The sequence below is a fragment of the Colletes latitarsis genome, chromosome 8 (assembly GCF_051014445.1).
Source record: "Colletes latitarsis isolate SP2378_abdomen chromosome 8, iyColLati1, whole genome shotgun sequence".
NCBI classification, from domain to species: domain Eukaryota; kingdom Metazoa; phylum Arthropoda; class Insecta; order Hymenoptera; family Colletidae; genus Colletes; species Colletes latitarsis.
Window position 1 is genome coordinate 19,550,974 of NC_135141.1, and position 18,758 is coordinate 19,569,731.

An 18,758-nucleotide genomic window follows, 5' to 3' on the forward strand; every position below is an offset into this window, starting at 1 on the left:
GGGGAGGGAAATAGAAAGAGAGTAATAAAAACGGCAAGAGAAAGAGTATCCAGGCGTTCTAAACGAAAGGGTAACACCGGAGAAGCCCGGGAGTCAAAGAGACGGAGGAAACGTAAGAAAGAACCATCGGGAGCCAGTTATCGTAAACGCTTAAAGACTTCTGACAGATTTACGACCACGTGACTGCCGCCATCGTTCCCCGTACGCGTTGAATTAATCCTGTCGATCACTCATTCCTCTCTTTATCCCCTTTCTCATTTTTCTCTAGGCGAACCCTGGGCGAAATGTGTCCTCAGAAAGTATTCTACGACGATACTATACTGTCATACCTGGGAATTTATGTTTTAATTGGTACTGGGGGGATCAGGGACTTTTCTTGTTTGAGAACATTCTAAAGAATGTTTCAAACGAGTCCTAGAGAATTTTCCCTGGATACAGAAAAGATTCAATAACTCAACACCCTAAGTAATTAATATATTTAACGTAAATATTTCTTTGAAAGAAAAGGAGAGGGGTCCATTTCGTCCTGGGTCTGCTCAGACCCCCAGGCATTTAATAATCGATTTAGAAACGTATACAGGGTGTTCGGCCACCCTTGGGAAAAATTTTAATCGGGAATTCTAGAGGCCAAAACAAGACGAAAATCAGGAATACCAATTTGTTGATGGAGGCTTCGTTAAAAAGTTATTAACAATTAAATTCAAAAATTTCAAATCATTCTGAAAAAATTATTTTCGGTTTCGGGGGTTAATTACAATCATTTTTGGTGAATACACATACTTCCGAAATCCTACGCACTTTCGAGAAAAAAATTTGAGTAAGTGCTGAAAGTTTTGGGTGAAAAAAAAGACTTTCGAATCGTCTTGGAAAAATTATTTTTAGTTGCAGGGGTCAATTGCAAGCATTTTTGGTCAATAGACATACCCCCGAAATCCTACTCAGTTTCGAGAAAAAGATTCCTTATCGAAAAGATAATTTCTGGCCAGAAATGTCTGCTCGAATTTTCATGCGAATCTTTAAAACGTCATAACTTCTGAACGGATTGGACGATTTTAACGTTTAAAAAAGCAAACTACACGTAATTTGATGGAGAATATGTACAAATCGCAAGAATATTCGAAAAATTGGTCCTTGAGCCCGCAAAATGAGAAAACCCCCATAAAAATGGTCCAATTTTCAAACAGACATAACTCCTACAATTGTGAATATATTTCAATGAAACTTTTTTCTGAAGTAGAGCTCATGAGCACCTACAAAAAAGTATTACACAACTTTTCTGTAGGACGTCAAATGAAATTGCTAAAGATCAAAAACGAATTTTTAAGAAAAATCGACAGGGGGTAGGTGTATAAATTTTTCGACGAAAAAAAAATTTTTCAAATCGTTCTAAAAAAATTATTTTCGGTTGCGGGGATCAATTACAATTATTTTTGGTCAACAGACATAGCCCCGAAATCCTACTCAGTTTCGAGAAAAAAATTCAGTACGGTCGGAACTTTAAACGTTAATAACTTTTTAACGAAGTCAACAAATTGGTATTCTTGATTTTCGTCTTATTTTGGCCTCTAGAATCCCCCATTAAAATTTTTCCCAGTGGTAGCCGAATAGAACACCGTGTATAGAAATAGGAGAGTCGGTCGACCGCTTGTGAGAGAGCGTAGCCCTCTGCTGGCGAGCGCAGGAGGTGTCGCCACTTCAGAAGGTATTGCCAATTATTTGCAAAGGGTTGAGATATATCCATCGACGACAGTAATTCAACCGAATACAAATTCCTACTCTCCCTAAACTCGTAATAAATAACTTTTTATCGAACAACCGATTCGTGGAAATCGTATTTCAAACATTTTTTGCTGGGACGTTATTAGATAGTTGACCTGAATCACAAATCGCCGGTATATCTTTTTACGTATATTAAATGGTTGCATTTTTCACACTTCATAAACTACAAATTGATATTCCCCCGGTATCGTGGAACGATAAGTTTATGCGTCCTGCCCGATCATTAATATGCAGCGTCGCCTTGAAACAAATCTTCGATAAATATTGACGGCTACTGATCGTATCTCCTTGTTAACCGTCGTGTAATACCGCGCATGCATGAATCGATGAAATGCGTTACGATTTACGCGTTCTTTACTGCGAATTTATGCGTCCGTAGCGAGAAGACGATGACGTCGAGAGATACACGTTATCTGATTCATCCATTCATTGCAACAGTGAATTGAAAATTACCATTTTTTTCAATCCCATATATTGCTGCAACAACGCCGCTTTCATTAATTGCCGTTCTAGCGTGAATAGAGCACCATCGATAAAATACTCGAGAAATAGAAAATACTTACCGCATTGATCATTATACCCCCCCTCAGAATGTCGCAACGTATCATACTATCAAATTCTTCGAACTACTTCATTCGACACTCGTGTTTACGCATCAATCTTGGTATCAATTCAAACGATTAAAGAAAATATTTTTACAAAAATTACTTCGATTTACTTTGTTATACAGGGTATTCGGCCAACCCTGGGAAAAATTTTAACGGGAGATTCTAGAGCCTAAAATAAGACGAAAATCAAGGATACTAATTTGTTGATTGAGGCTTCGTTAAAAAGTTATTAAAAAATTAAATTAAATAATTTTGAATCATCCTGAAAAAATTATTTTTGGTTATGGAGTTCAATTACAATCATTTTTTATGAATACACATACCCCCGAAATCCTATGCATTTTCGAAAAAAAAATTCGATACCGAAAATATAATGTCTGATCATCAATGAACGATTCCCCTGAAATTTCACGTGTTCCAAATCATTCTAAAAAAATTATTTTTAGTTGCAGGAATCGATTACAATAATTTTTGGTGGATAGACATACTACCGAATTCTTGCGCACTTTCAAGAAAAAAATTATTTACTGAAAATATGATGTGAGGCCAGAAATACATCCCTGAAATTTCATGCTAATCTTTAAAATGTCATAACTCCTGAACGGATCGGGCGATTTTAATGTTTCAAAATGCAAACAACGCGTATTTTGGTGAAGAATATGTGAAAATTATAAAACTGTTCGAAAAGTTAATCTTTGACCCTGCAAAATGTGAAAAACCCTATAAAAATAGTTCAATTTTCAATCGACCATAACTCCTATAATAGTGAAAATATTTAAATGAAACTTTTTTCTGAAATTGAGCTCATGAATACCTATAGAAAAGTATTAGACAAATTTCCTATAAAGCGTCAAACAAATTTATTAAAAATTAAAAACGAGTTTTTAAGAGAAATCGTCAGGGGGTAGCTTCTGAAATTTTTCAGTGAAAAAACAAATTTCAAATCGTGCTGGAAAAATTATTTTTGGTTGCGGGGGTCAATTATAATCATTTTTGGCCATAGACAAACCCCTGAAATCCTACCTATTTTCTAGAAAAAAATTCGAGAAAGTGTGAAATTTTATGATAAAATTAAAAAATTTCAAATCAACTCAAAAAAATTATTTTTGGTTGCAGGGGTCAATCACAATCATTTTTGATGAAGACACATATCCCCGAAAGCCTACACACTTTCGAGAAAAAAATTCATTACCGAAAATATAATGTCTGATCATGAATGAATGATTCCCCTGAAATTTCACGTATTCCAAATCGTTCTAAAAAAATTATTTTTGGTTACAGGGGTCAATCACAATCATTTTTGATGGAGAAACATAACCTCGAAATCCTGCGCACTTTCGAGAAAAAAATTCCTAAACGAAAATATAATTTCAGGCCAGAAATGTCACTCCAAAATTTCGTTCGTATCTTTGAAACGTCATAACTTTCGAACGGATTGAAGGATTTCAATGTTTCAAAATGCAAAGGACGCGTATTTTAGTGGGGAATATGTAGAAAATCCAAAAATAATTGAAAAATTAATCTTTGACCCTGCAAAATGAGAAAAACCCTATAAAAATGGTTCAATTTTCAAACGACCACAACTCCTACAATAGTGAATATATTTAAATGAAACTTTTTTCTAAAGTAGAGCTCATAGATACCTATAAAAAGTATTAGACAACTTTTCTGTAGAGCGTCAAACAAATGTATTAAAAATCAAAAACGAATTTCTAAGAAAAGTCGACAGGTTGTAGCTGCTGAAATTTTTCGGCGAAAAAAAAAATTTCAAATCATTCTGGAAAAATTATTTTTATTTAGAGGGGTCTATTACAATCATTTTTGGTGGATAGACATACCCCCGAAATCCTACGCAGTTTCGACACAAAAATTCAGTATGAACAGAACTTTAAACGTTAATAACTTCTTAACGATGCCTCCATCAACAAACTGGTATTCTTGATTTTCCTCTTATTTTGGCTTCTAGAATCTCCTATTAAAATTTTTCGCAGTCGTAACCGAACACCCCATATATTTAAAAATGAAATTAGCATTAAAATCAATAGACATTTTTAATTTGAAAGAAAATAGAAGGCGAACGGGCGTAAAAGACTTCAAACTTTCCAAAGTTTCGCAACATAGTCGCATCAGCTTCGAATTTAAATTTCTCGACCTTCGAAATGTTTTTCACGACTATTTTGCTCTTATCTACCGATTAGCCAATTAATAGTCTCCCGTTATCAGATTGCAATCGATAGTCGTATCGGGCGGTCGCGCGACGTTCGATTGGTCGAAAGTTTTTCGAATTTACGCGCGATCATCCCCCCGATATATCGATATTAATCGAAACAAATCCCCGCACGTACAGTCACGGCACTTGTGCTGCTTCGTGCGTGTTGCGTCGCGTGTTATTGATTTTCCGATGAGCTTCGTCATCGTGGCGCGTCTCGATTAGATTGATTACCCCGACGATGATCGCACTTAAACTCGTGTTTACACGGCAATATTCAACCACCGACGATAAGCGTTCGTAAATTATGGCTAACGTGATTACCCTGTTCGCGATACGCGCAATTTTTTCTGTCCCTAGGTGGATCATGCATCCCGTGAGAAACCATCCTTTCCAACGTTCAGCCACGAACATTCGATATTTCGTCTGTTGGTGAGTTCATTTCAATCGCGAGTGTACGAATTCGATTCGAATATTTCGGACTATTTTATTACGATCGTTACGCGATATCGAATAATTCGTGTAAACAAAGTTGGGTACGACCACGGTACCGTTCGTAGGTAGCTCGCAACTTGTATGCACAGAGGGTAATTTGTCTTTTAGAATGAAATATATTCAAACATCGAGAAAAATTGATAGAGTGTAAAATGTGTTGTTAAACCGTGTCAGGAGAATTAATTAAATTAAAAACATGGTATTCGAGTAGACCTTACACCGTAGACGAGATATTTTTGAGGTTATCCATAGCTCCGTGGCGACATCTATCGAACTTACCTGGAAGCAGCTCCAATCGTGCTGCATATTATAATTTACGTATTTATTTAACGTCTCGTAGCCTGAAATTTGATCAAATTTCGGTCTGTAAATAAGGGGAATATTTAGGATGACACGCAGTTTCTTAACGCTCGACGTAATATGTCTAATCATATTTATTTGTTCATGTACTGTTACTAATAGATGCTATACGCTTAAATACAGATGATGTATTGCAGAAACGAATATACCAAAAAACTTAGCAATGTACACGCTATCCAAGTCATTTTAAATAGATTACTTTATCGTTTATCGATTACATCGTCCAACAAGAGGGGAAAGGGAGGAAGGGGAATACCGTTAAATATATTAATTTCATAGTGTCAACACACGACGATTGAAAACAGCTTCAGCTCGCGTCAAAGAAAGTACAAAAGGTGTGAGGGGATCGAGTGCGGGGAAAGGTGGATCGGGAACAGAGTGAAAGAAACAGGGAAGATAGATATCTCTATACAAAAATAATCGGCGAAAGGCGAGAAAATAAAACGCTCTCACAAAACGCCCGACAATAAGCTATGGTACAAGTCGACGAGATAATACTTATTTTTTTTTTTTTAAATGATATTAGACTGAATCGCAATCTTCTTTCACTTCGCTTCGCACGCGTTTTCTTCCCATTCGTACATGCATTCACCACACACGCTCGAACACATTCGCTTTTATTTTCTCTCGACACGTTCGTCCGCGCATTCACTCTCGCTCTCGTTTCTCCATTCTCTCCAGTCTTTCGATCTCGCACGCGTGCATCTCGCTCTACAAACGGCTACAATAAGAATTTGTTGTTTGTGATGTAAAAACATTAACTCGCGCTAACGCTTGCGAACAAACGAGACCGTCAAGCGTCTAATTGTCATGCATGAACGCATCAATTGTGCAAAACTAATTAAAAAAAAAAAAAAAAATAGAAAAAAAAATCGATTCTCAATTCGGAGAAATTCGAATTCGAATTTTCGCGCCGCGCACCGGTACCTCGGTCGCGGTACACAACGAAATATCTTACATAAATCCGCTCTCCCTTCGTTTTTCCATTTTTTTTTGTTTTTTTTTTCTTTACAACGAAAACACTCATCTTTGGTAGAAACTACTAAATAAATATCGTCGCTTAAAGTAAGAATCGGTGTTTTGGATCGAACGCACGCTCGAAGATTGGGGTTCTCGCGCCAAATTTCGATCGTTTCGTTTCGCGCGCGACAGGCGGCGCTGAGCGTCCCGTGAAAATGACCGCCGCGCTCAAACGGATGGTCCTCGGTTCGCGGTGACCGGGCGGCGCTCGAAACGGAAACTAGAAAAAAATGTACACGCATATACAGGGTGTCCCCGAAGTACGACTCGGTGCTCAAGGGCGCGGTTTGCACGTCGGTGCAATATACACGTTACAATCTTCGTACGTCATGCTAGGCGGTTACGGTGCATGCGGCTGTGCGTCAAGGTACATACGATGCTAAATAAAAATGAGAAAAAATAAAAAAAAGAAACGGATGTGACAGAACGGAATTGAGAGACTCGTCTCTGCGTCGGTGCTTCGACCACCGGCCAGATGAATCGATCGACCTCGCTGATAAATATATTTCGAACGCTCCTAACCTTTTCGGTGCTTGGGGGACGCTTACGAACCAATTCAGCCCGTGCGTCGAACGCCCATAGGCGTCGAACCACCGTGCTTAACAAATACAACCGCTACGATTCCGCACGCGACGCGGCGCCCAGTTTTCGAATTTCAGCACCGAAAGGGCTAAGCCTTTAATATCGAACGAAACCGTGTCCCTTCGATGCTTCGACTTTCAGGCTCGTTCACGTCGAACGGTGGAAAGCCGCCGGGAGACGAATTCGCAAAAAAAAAAAACAAGAAATCAGCGACCGGGCGTCGATCAAACGGCTCTCTCATCACTGTTCTCGATTGCAAACGACACGAGGCTAGCGGATTACCCGGTTCTAATTAATTCTAACGCTATGTCACATGAAATTCGACGTAAATTATCTATTTAAACCGTTTGCCTATTCACTAGGTAGCCTCTATTTTCGCACACGCCTCTCGCTCTCCCCCCTTCTTTTCTCTATAAATCTCGAACGAGTTTCTCGTTACCTAGGTTCGTCAAACCTAACGTACTCGCGAGTTTACGGGCTTTCAATGTCTCTGCACACGACGATCGGAAGGTATAGCTCGACAAGTTAAATAAAATCCTTGTCAGACTCTTATTTTCAACGGTATCGGACGATACTAATTAGTTAGGCTATGCTACCGTCCTAAACCAAAAAGGCATTTCACTTTTGCGTACCCCCCAGGACAACTGGAACTATACTTTACATACTTCCATAACGAAATAAACTTATCTTAAACACAAAGAACGTTAAAGTGTTAATGAAGTTAGACGTATATAAAAAAAATTAAAGGAAAATTACGACGATCAGCACGGATCTAAAAAAACAAAAAACAAGTACTCGAGATACGCCTTTTTTACTTAGGAGGTATAGGCCTAGATCAGGTTTTGTTGAGCCTGTACCTGCAAGGGTAAAGTTTGACTTGAGCATTTGATGTCGCAATAGGAAACTATGGATGAGGATTAACTGCAGTAGTAGGCACGTGACATCGTAGACTTAATACTTTTACTACTGCAGCATGTGTGTATGTGTGTGTGCGTGATCCACACCAGTCATTTCTTGCTAAAAAGCCAAATGCTCACTGGCAGTCCAGTTGTCCATGTCTAGATGATAGACCAAGGACCTGGTCTCGTCTCTACCACTCTATGCTGAGGCTACTACATAGAACAAACTTTGGTAAACAGAGGTTTCCATTATATTCGGTATTTAGAAGTGCCAATTTAACCTTTGACATCGTTTGGCGCTTCAATATTTCACATAAGGTACTGCGTAAGTTCAAAAAACGTTGAAATCAGAAGATCCCTCCCCCCACAAAAAAAAACAAATTTAATTATCACCAATCTAGTCGTTTCATTCTAAAGCATTATAAATTGGATGTATAATCTAGGTACCCCAACAAACCTTATGTTGAAAATACTTCCACGTCCGAACATTATTCGAAATACTCCGTTTTTTCTTTTTCTAGTATCGAAATTCAAAACGTTTATCCTCCGTTCCCAAAACTTTGGTCCATGCAGGGATTTTGTCGAGTCTGTCGAGCCAGTACTGTCCAATCGTGACGCGCGATTCGAACGAGGGAGGACCCAGAGTTGCGCGCGCATCCTCCTCAAGCAACCGAGCTAGACTCCGCGTTAACCTCGCGCTGGGGGATTCCCAATAAACTGATATCGCGACGAATCGATCGTCATCGAGACGAAGATCGTTTCATTTAGTACGAGGTACGAATCTAACGACCGTAACCCGTTCTTCGTTAGTCCCTTCCATGTCCGTTGGTTCACCGGTGCGTGGTCTGGACTGGTCCTCAACAGGACGAGCTCTTCAGTTCACCGATGTCTGCGATGTTCTGCAGCAACGCGGCTGCCTCGTTGCTCGACTGGGTCTTCGCGTTGTAGCGTTGCTTCAGTGTGCTCAATGCGGACAACAGTCTTGTGTTTGACGTCATCAGACGCGAATTCGCGGCGTCCAGGGCGGCTATTTGCTGCTCCTGCGCGTCGATCACGCGCTGCTTGTACGACAACGCGGCCGACATCTTCTGCTGTTCGCGCCGCAGCTCCTCCTCCACAGAGATTAACCTACAATTAGCAAAACGAACGTACGGTTTAGAGGGTCCTGGACGAGCCTAGTCGTTGGAGACTTTGCTCTTGTCACCCGGAGATCCAGGTCACGAGTTCGCCGACCGAGTAATCTCTGCTTCTCCGTTCGCGGGATCCTCGGGACCTAGGATCATTAATCGAACAGATTCTTTGGAGAAACGGAGACTACTCGAACGGTTCTCGATACACATGGTACTGAGCGTCGCCTGTTAAGTCTCTCTAAAGTCACGACGATCTTTTAGTCTTTCATTTTGCAGCTGAGAATTATTTAAACCGTGATCGATGGACTCTGAGGAGAAACACTTTTCAAATATTCGGTATTGAGAAAATTCTTTTTGAATTGTTTTAATATGAGCTATTATTTTAGTTACTAGTGAACGGATAAAACCTTTTTTTATCGTGAAGAATATGATTACAATCATTCTTTATAAGTCTTCTATCTTTAATTTTGTACATACACCGTTGTGTTCTTTTTAATATAGTATTCAGGAAGCGTATAGACGAAATTAACGATCTCGAATGTGTACCAGTAACTCGGGAGATACCACGACTACAGCTCCATCTGACGGGTCAGTTAGGAGACTCAAAGTCTCTCAATATGGTTGCTGACAACCACATGTAAGTTGCAAATCAAAAGAGAAATTATAACGCGATTAATACCCGCATAAGTGTATGATTTTATAATGTCGAAAGAAGATAGTTCAAATCTCCAAATAATCTGCTTTCAAGACTGAAAGAATACTACAAAATTCACAAATGTATTTCAAAGGGCACGAGACCGATGTTTCTCGCCAGAGTCGGCCATTTCCCGATTTCAGAGAGATTTCACAGGGAAGCTGGAGAGGATCCAAGCGCACCACGATGCATATATTTAAGAAAAGAACACCAATGTACTCGGAAATAAAATTCAAAGGAAGCAGCAGTGTCTGGTGCAAAATATCATACGCTCGGACAACCAAAAAGAACGTTCAAGAGTAGTGCATGGGTACGAAGGGGAGGGGGGGCGGCGGTTCTTCGATCACAGAAGCGTGGCCTCTGCGATTCGTCGCAGTGAAAATTTGTGACGCAGTGTGTGAGTGAATGGGCACAGAAGAAACGTTCAGGATTATACACTCGACAGAGCAGCGTTGAAAATAAATGGAAAATTAGTTCGTGCAAAAAGTAAGTTTGTTGCAGTCAGTGCGTTGCTATTTTCTTCTTGTCGCAAATAACGATTTTTTTTTGTTCCTGCTAGTGTCGTAACTAAAAAACATCACATTCATGCACATTTAATACCTGGAAATATTTTTGTGATTGCCCTTTTTTTTTCTTTTACAGTCATTTTAATGTTATATCATTTTTTTAAGCCGACCGCCAATTGCTAAAAGGACAAAAATTGGTGGACAGAGCAGGTGTTAGGGAAGTTGTTAGAATTGATTAAAATTGTTGGAATTAGTGGACTAACTATACTGTAGTATAATAGTCTTTTAGCCAAGTTTCTCGAACGCACATTTCGTCTATCGTATCATGCGGACGAAATTAATTTGACGAAGATATTTAATAATTTGTATACAGGGTGTTCGGCCACCCCTGGGAAAAATTTTAATGAGGGATTCTAAAGGCCAAAATAAGACGAAAATTAAGAATACCAATTTGTTGATGGAAGCTTCGTTAACAAGTTATTAACAATTAAATTCAAAAATTTCAAATCGTTCTAGAAAAATTATTTTCGGCTGCGGGGGTCAATTACAATCATTTTTGGCCATTACACATACCCCCGAAATCCTACGCACTTTCGAGAAAAAAATTTTTTACTGGAAATTTAATTACGTGCCTAAATTTTTCAACGAAAAAAAAAAATTTTAAATCGTTCTGGAAAAATTATTTTCGGTTTCGGGGGACAATTACAATCATTTTTGGTCAATAGACACACCCTCGAAATCCTGCGCACTTTCGAGAAAAGAATTGCTAAACGAAAATATAATTTCAGGCCAGAAATGTCACTCCAAAATTTCGTTCGTATCTTTGAAACGTCATAACTTTCGAACGGATTGAAAGATTTCAATGTTTCAAAATGCAAAGGATGCGTATTTTAGTAGGGAATATGTAGAAAACCCAAAAATAATTGAAAAATTAATCTTTGACCCTGCAAAATGAGAAAAACCCCATAAAAATGGTTCAATTTTCAAACGACTACAACTCCTACAGTAGTGAATATATTTCAATGAAACTTTTTTCTGAAGTAGAGCTCGAGGATACCTATAAAAAAGTATTGGACAACTTTTCTGTAGAGCGGCAAACAAATGTATTAAAAATCAGAAACTAATTTCTAAGAAAAATCGACAGGGAGTAGCTGCTGAAATTTTTCGACGGAAAAAAAAAATTTCAAATCTTTTTGGAAAAATTATTTTTAGTTGCAGGAGTCAATTACAATCATTTTTGGTGAATAGACATACCTTTGAAATCTTGCGCATTTTCGAGAAAAAAATTCAAAATGGGCGGAACTTTAAACGCTAATATCTTTTCAACGAAGCCTCCATCAACGAATTGATATTCTTGATTTTCGTCTTATTTTGGCCTCTAGAATCCCCTATTAAAATTTTTCCCAGGGGTGGCCGAACACCCTGTATATCCAACATTGATCATCGTTCGAGTTTTATTTCAAGGAAAAATTTATTTCAACGAATCAAATTCGACGTGTGGAAATTGTTATTTTTGTATCGTTTATAAGTTACTAAGCGGAAGTATAAATAAACCATTTCAGGATGCCAACTACGATATTTTTAGCAGCATATTTTTATCAGCGATAATTTAATATGAGAGACGATTAAAAAATCAAAAATTTATTCAAACGAAGAGATCGAACTAATTGCAGGGCGATTCAAGTATTTCCGACGTTGTTGGGAGGTTGTAAGTTTTTATTGAGAAGCTTTAATTAGAAGCAAAGTACGAGGAGGAAAATAATAGGTAATAATAATTTATTTTGAACTTAGATTCTTAAATACCTTTTTCAATATGTATGAGAATTAAAGAAATACTAGGTTTGCAACTGTCCATATGTTTATTGACATCAAGTTATATTTTGTGCAAAAATGAAAATATTTATACTTGTATAAGTACAAAAATATTCGTAAAAAAATATGTACTGTAATGGAATAAAGTAAACTATATGTGAAAATATATGATATATCAAAACTATTAAAATTATGTCGAATAAAATTACATTTTATAAAACCGTTGCACTAAAAAATAAAATTATAAATTTTCAACATCGTCAGAAATACTTGAATCACAGTGTATTAACAGTAAAATGACTATCGAATACATCGTGCGCTGTATCCTGAACATTTCCGGCGCTGCGACCCGCTGCACAGACCTGACGCGCTAAAATCTGTGGAGTTGCATAGTGATTCGTGCCCGGAGTCGAAGAAACTTTATTCGCGAATAACGAATAAAAATTTTAGATTCATTCGTAAATCAACTTCTACCTAAAATTCTGTTCGTCTAGATTCCGGTTTAAAAACTCCGTTAGTGGATTCTGATTTACGAATAAACTTAGCATTTTTATTCGTTATTCGCGAATAAAGTTTGGCCAACTCTGATCCGTGCACGCGTGTGACGAGGTTGTCGGTGAGCAAAACTCGAGTGAAGTAACAGTGATATATGTGAGCACGATCGACAGAATGTTATTGGACGGTGATGTAAGTATGCACGTAGGGTGAGAATGCTTTCGTCGGTGGTTCAGAGTATAGTTGGGTGAGCTGAATAATATATATAATAATTCTAAACTCGCATCGGACGGCGACGTATCGCGCGGACAAATGTTCGCGCGTGTTCGTCGTTTAACGAAAACAAGAGAGAACGTATGGAGAACATTATACGCTAAACAATGTGACGTAAAAACGTAAGAAGCTTAGAAATATAATTGACTCTTACACCAAGGTCCAGATCAAGCCAGAGTATACCAAATGCAGCGGATAGAATGCACAGGAACACACAATCAATTAAACATACATATTATTTCGAGAACAGTAACCGTTTTTTTTTGCGAGATTACGGGTGGACGTTCTTTCTAATCCGTTTAACTATATATTTTTTTTTCTCTTTTATACAAAAGGCGTCTCGTTCCCAGATTGCTAACTATATTTACACCTTATCTCTTAACGATTAGTCCCGAGCAGACAGAGCCGAATACGGTACAATCCTCGCTATTGAAAACAGTATATTATCGTTACTGTCTTTCGATCAATTTCATTATTTTCGTGGTCTAACAAGAGGAGCAAACGATTCGGACGAGTATAGGTTTACTGGACAGGGCCAAGCTTGAACTGTAGAGACTGTAGAACAGCAGCCACTATTTTTATAAAGAATTGCATCAAGAGTCACTGAATTTCTTGACAATATTTATTAATCAAATAGAAGCATTCCTTTTTGATCTTTCGATATTTAACCCCCGTATATTTGACCAAAAATGGCTGACGTTCTACAGTTTCTTCAGACCCGTTTGGTCCCCGTTCAAGATTCCCAAGTCCAGATCGTGGTCTCCTCTTGCAAGCGTCATGGTAGCCAGCTCTGTCCTCCGCGAATCGCGTCGATGTCTGACGCTTTTTTTTCTCGTTTATCGCGTCGAATGACTGGCGGCGAATTGGCGAGGAGAGGATGGAAATCTGAAGTGACTGAGTATGACGGAAGGCCTCGAAAGTGAAACGCGGATAAAAGTGGTTATCATCTGGGGCTGGTGGCGGGGGGAATGGGTCACACTCAGGCAGAGAATCAGTTTTCGAGTGGGTTAGCTGGCGCGTTAATGAGGATTAAGTACCTGGAGATGATGCTCTTCATCTTGGTATCCGGTGCAATCCCGTCAATATCGGTATCCTCGGTTGCGTCTAACCGTGCCCTCAGTCGATCTACGCTACTCTGCAGCCTCTCGATTTCCACTTCGTACTGGAAACGAAGAGACGTGGCGATGTTAGTTACAAGACAGATACGACAGAATAGGCCGCGAACAGATCTCCGCTGGCGGACGTTCCGTTAGACGATAGATCGGAAGAGACATAGAAAGAGGAACTTGTTATTCACAACGATCACGTTACGGGCGTAGTATTATATGTACAGACAGAGTTAAGATGCGAGAATTAGAAGTTCCTCTTTGGTTTTTGCGGCTTCCATCGGCGTCTCGCTTTTACTGCGGCTAGAATTTGGCTGCGGAGGAATTTTTGGGCGACTTGGTCTCCGGGATGACGAATAAAGATCATCATTTGATGTTTTGTTGATCCATGTGGAACATAAGAACTTGGACAACATGGTAAACTCGGTGGAAATATACAGGGTGTTCGACCACCCTTGGGAAAAATTTCTGAGGCCAAAATAAGACGAAAATCAAGAATACTAATTTATTGATTGAAGCTTCATTAAAAAGTTATTATACGTGTAGACCTTACATTCAGTGTACCTTTTTGACCCCCTCTTCTGGGGCTCTAGAGCTCCATTAATACACACTGTTTGAATTTTGAATCATTAAAATCCTTAAATCCTGTCAGAAGTTATGATGTTTTAAACATACGTATGAAATTTCAGGGAAAAATGTCATATATGGTCAGACATCAGATTTTTGGTGAGGAATTTTTGTCTCGAAAGTGCGTAGGATTTTGGAGATATGTCTATTGACCAAAAATGATTGTAATTGACTCTTGCAATAGAAAATAATTTTTCCAGAATGGCTTGAAATTTTTTAATATCTTTTTAACGAAGCTTCAATCAACAAATTGATATTCATGATTTTCGTCTTATTTTGGCCTCCGAAATCTTCCATTTAAATTTTTTACAAGGGTGGTCGAACACCCTGCATATTAATATTTGAATTGTTGCGACAAGGCCCTACTTCAATATTTTCAATGTTTTACTTCGTAAAATAGTCGTAAAATAGTCAATTAATTTTTTACTCTTTTTATATATTAATATTTGGATTGTTACAACAAAGCTCTAGTTGTATTCTCCAAATACATCAAAATATATTTTTTCTTTCAATATGTGTCGATTATAGTATACTTTCGACACAAGTGCACAAGGAGAGGTTATTCTCAGGTTATTGTTCAGATATTAGGAGGTTGATACTTGTTTGTCAAGTCAAATCAAATAATTCTTGTTGGAGATATCTATTAAATATCAAGATTTGTCAACCTTCTCAAAAACTCAAAACAACCTTGACTAATTAATACAAGAAAACAAACGTTTCAAGCAGCTTTCATTACTGCAATCTATCCCCAATTCAATCATCTAGAAAATCTTAACCTTCTTAAGATTATTCTCCAGGTCAAGAACCCAGACAAAGTTATCCATATTCGTCATCGAGGAAACCGAGTATCCATGAAAACAACCATGTACATATATGACTACCTGATCGATGCTACGGTGACTGCGTGACTTGCTCCTCCTGGTCGTGCAGCTTTCTTCTTCGCTGGTGTCGGACAGATCCCGCGTGGAGTCCAGCGAGAGCCTCCTCCTGAGTTTGGTGCAGCAGCCGCTTTGGTTCTGTTCGGAGTTGTTCCTGTGCGCCTGGTTGGTTTGTCTCCACTGGTTCTGGGTGTTCCTCTGCAGGTTCCTGACGTTGTTCTGCGGCGGCGGGGACGGGCTCAGATCGACGCCTCTGACGCCCTCGACGCCTCCACCGCTTCCTTCTCTCTCCTCGGAGCTGGTGCTACCCCTCCTACCGTTCCTCCCGTGATTTGGCTCCATGTGGTAGACGGGGTTCGCGAACGCGAGCGGCGCGGCGCTGAGTATGTGAGCGTTCGCGTTGTTGCTACTCAGATCAACGGGGCTGGAGCTCTGACTGTAAGCAGCGAAACTTTGGTAGCCGGACGAGGCGACGTTGCTCAATTGGGAGATCGAGATCTGCGATCCCTTCTGCGACTTGGACTCCGAGACCTCGTCGTCGGCGTACCTGAGCAGGTCGGACAGCTCGTCCAGATTACCATTGGCAGTATTGCTAGTTTTGCTATTGTTGTAATTGTTGTTCGGTTGATGATTGATAGAGAGCGTGAGATTCGAGGACGGGTTCACCACGACGTTCGCGTTCACGGTAGTCTTCGAGACGTTGTTGTAGTTCTGGTGCTGCGTCTGGTTCGCGTTCTCCTCCTTGTTACAGTGATTTCTGCTGGTCGATCTCGAGACGTTGTAGTTGTTGTGGTTGTAGTTGTCCTCCCTGTCGTGGATGTCCATGTTCTGGAGCCGCGCGATGTTGTGTCGGTGGTTCTGTTGCTGTTGCTGCTGCTGGGCGACGATCGTGCAGATGTTCGACTGATTGTTCTGCGGCGTTGTGATGTTGTAGTTGGAATCCTTCAGATTGCTGTGACTTTCCGACCTTGTGGGGCTGGTGGGATGCGTTTGACAGTGATTCACGTTCGCTAAACTAGCGCTAGCTGTTAGTCTGTACCCAGCGCCGGTTCTGTTCGTCCCTATCGCCCTGTGCTGTCTCACGATAGGCGTTGGCGAACGCGACACGAAGGCTGGTGGCTCCAGAGGGTAGTCGTCCGTAGTGATCTGCAGCTGAAGCTTTCCGTTGTTGGGCATGTAAGCGTTCCTGGGAAGAGTGGCGGCCCTGGCGACGTTTGGACTGCGGGAACTGTTGTGGCCAAGAGTGTTCGACTGCAACACCTCGTTGCTGTCTCTGATTGTACCGTTCAGCGTGCTGTGGTTGCTCAGCGTCGACGTCGCCGACACAGAGAGATTCGTGTTGCTGTTGGCGATCGTGGGATCGTTGTAACGGAAGATGTTGTTCTGCAAATTCGGGTAGCGGTGGGACGCTGGCACTGGACTGGGGCCCGGCTGATCCAGGGCCAGTGAGATCCTTTCCAAGATCTCTGGCAGCCTAGGCGGTGGCAGTGGCGACGACGACGAAGTTATCGTGACTAAACTTTCACGCAATAACGCGTGCAACAGAGACAACTGCTTTCCCAGGTCTATGTAGCCGTCGAATTCTAGGGAATTGTTGGCCGGAGCGTCCTTTGGTAGTGGGCTCTGTGGAAGACATTTTTTTTAATAACTAATTTTTAATTTGGTCGAGACTTAGTAAGGAAGATGACATTGTTCATTTTCTATCTATTGCAGTTGGTCATCTTTTTTTAAATAGAAAGATTATACGAGTAGTGGTTGCACAGTAGAACCTCGATTATTGCATCAAAGACTAGTTTACTGGATGACATTACGTTGACAAGTGGAGGGGATGATTGCTAAGAAACAAGTATGGTTGAAGACACTACTGAAGAGGTATAGTCAGATATGCTGTGTGAAGCTATATCTTACTGGTCAACTATTGCAGAAGCTTTTAGCCTAGATATTCCGCAATAATCGAGGTTCTACTATATCAAGAATACTTTGTCTATCTTCTGGAACTCGACTGCATTTAGGATGATAAAAGAGTAATCACACGTACGCTGATAAGTTGAAGAAAGTTTTTCATGGACGGAGCTTCTCGCTCCAAGAGGTCGTTCATGAATTCCATAAAGTTCTCTTTTCCTTGGAATCTCGTGAAGTTCGCGAGCGTTTGGAGAGTTTTGGCCACGAGGGTGAGGTTTCTCGCTGCCTTTTCGTTCGGGTATTCTGGAAAGAAACGGAACTCTCCATATTTCCATGCTTTTCAATTTTAACTTCGAATCTTTTTCTTCTTTCCCCTTTCATCGTTAATCTTTTCATTTACATTCTTCCACTTACTGTAAACCAACTATAATTTGTTGTCAACGTAGCTGCATCATTCTATCGATAATAGGGGAAAAATAAAATACCAGAAACGATAAATTCTATTTCTGGCCTGATGCAAATTGCATAAGACACCACTGTTTATCTTATCTTTCAAAACTCATATTGTATAACAATGCACAGCTCGTTTATCAATTCTCGTAATTGCGTACAACTAGAAATTAGTTATCTAGAAATTATATAACTCAGAAATGTAAATGCAAGAGTACAAATTTATCACCTTTCGAATAAGGAAGAATTTCTTCTGATTAACATACACATATCCATACAGCTCTTCTTGCATTAATAATTTTTATACAGTTGTTAGTTCTTTAAAATTTACTTTTGCTGTTAACCTTGTATACTAAAGAAGGCCATGAACCAACGTTTATATTCTTTTTACTTTCTCCAAGATCAATACTTACTATATAATTTTTACAATGAATTATTCCTATTTAAGAGATCTCTAACATATTATAATCAATACAAATTCGCGAGGTACTCGTTAAACAAATCTTTTTCTGTGGCCATTGCATTCAAATTTGAACAAAATTAACTACACCTTTGAACAATTATTACAGTGTGTTAGGAAATGATAGGTTCAGTCATACTTATGATAATAATTTAGAAAGAAGTGCATGAATCAGTTTCAAATTTTCAGAATTTTTAGCTTTTATATTAACAAACTGTTCTGCTAAACATTATATGGAAATAACGGTTCAAAAAGAAACTAGAAATCTTTTACTGAATGTAACCAGCTTTTAACCGTTAATAAATGATAGGTTCACTTGCTAAAAGGACGATTAAACGATTTGTTAATGTACCAAAATTTAATACATTGCAATATTCTTTCGTTATAATGCATTCATTGTGAATTTGGCTGCTTAACACCATCATTTTGTTTGCGTGTCGTTTGTTACGTATCCTGGTTACAAAGGAAACAAA

General features: G+C 39.4%; 1 protein-coding gene across 6 annotated transcripts in view; it reads right to left on the reverse strand.

Moving 5' to 3' along the window:
- Window positions 1–5,507: 5,507 nt before the first annotated feature.
- The window catches only part of Raskol (Ras GTPase-activating protein raskol), a 351,754-nt gene continuing 338,503 nt past the window's right edge, over window positions 5,508–18,758 (reverse strand). For 3 of the 6 annotated variants that reach the window (XM_076770850.1, XM_076770849.1, XM_076770845.1), the window contains 4 exons: window positions 17,512–17,678; window positions 15,477–17,096; window positions 13,900–14,024; window positions 5,508–9,080 (listed from right to left, as the gene is read on the reverse strand). In XM_076770850.1, the coding sequence (XP_076626965.1) occupies window positions 8,810–9,080; window positions 13,900–14,024; window positions 15,477–17,096; window positions 17,512–17,678 (2,183 nt within the window). In that variant the 3' untranslated portion in view covers window positions 5,508–8,809. The remainder of the gene's footprint in view (window positions 9,081–13,899; window positions 14,025–15,476; window positions 17,097–17,511; window positions 17,679–18,758) is intronic. The other 3 variants (XM_076770846.1, XM_076770848.1, XM_076770847.1) reach the window with 3 other exon arrangements.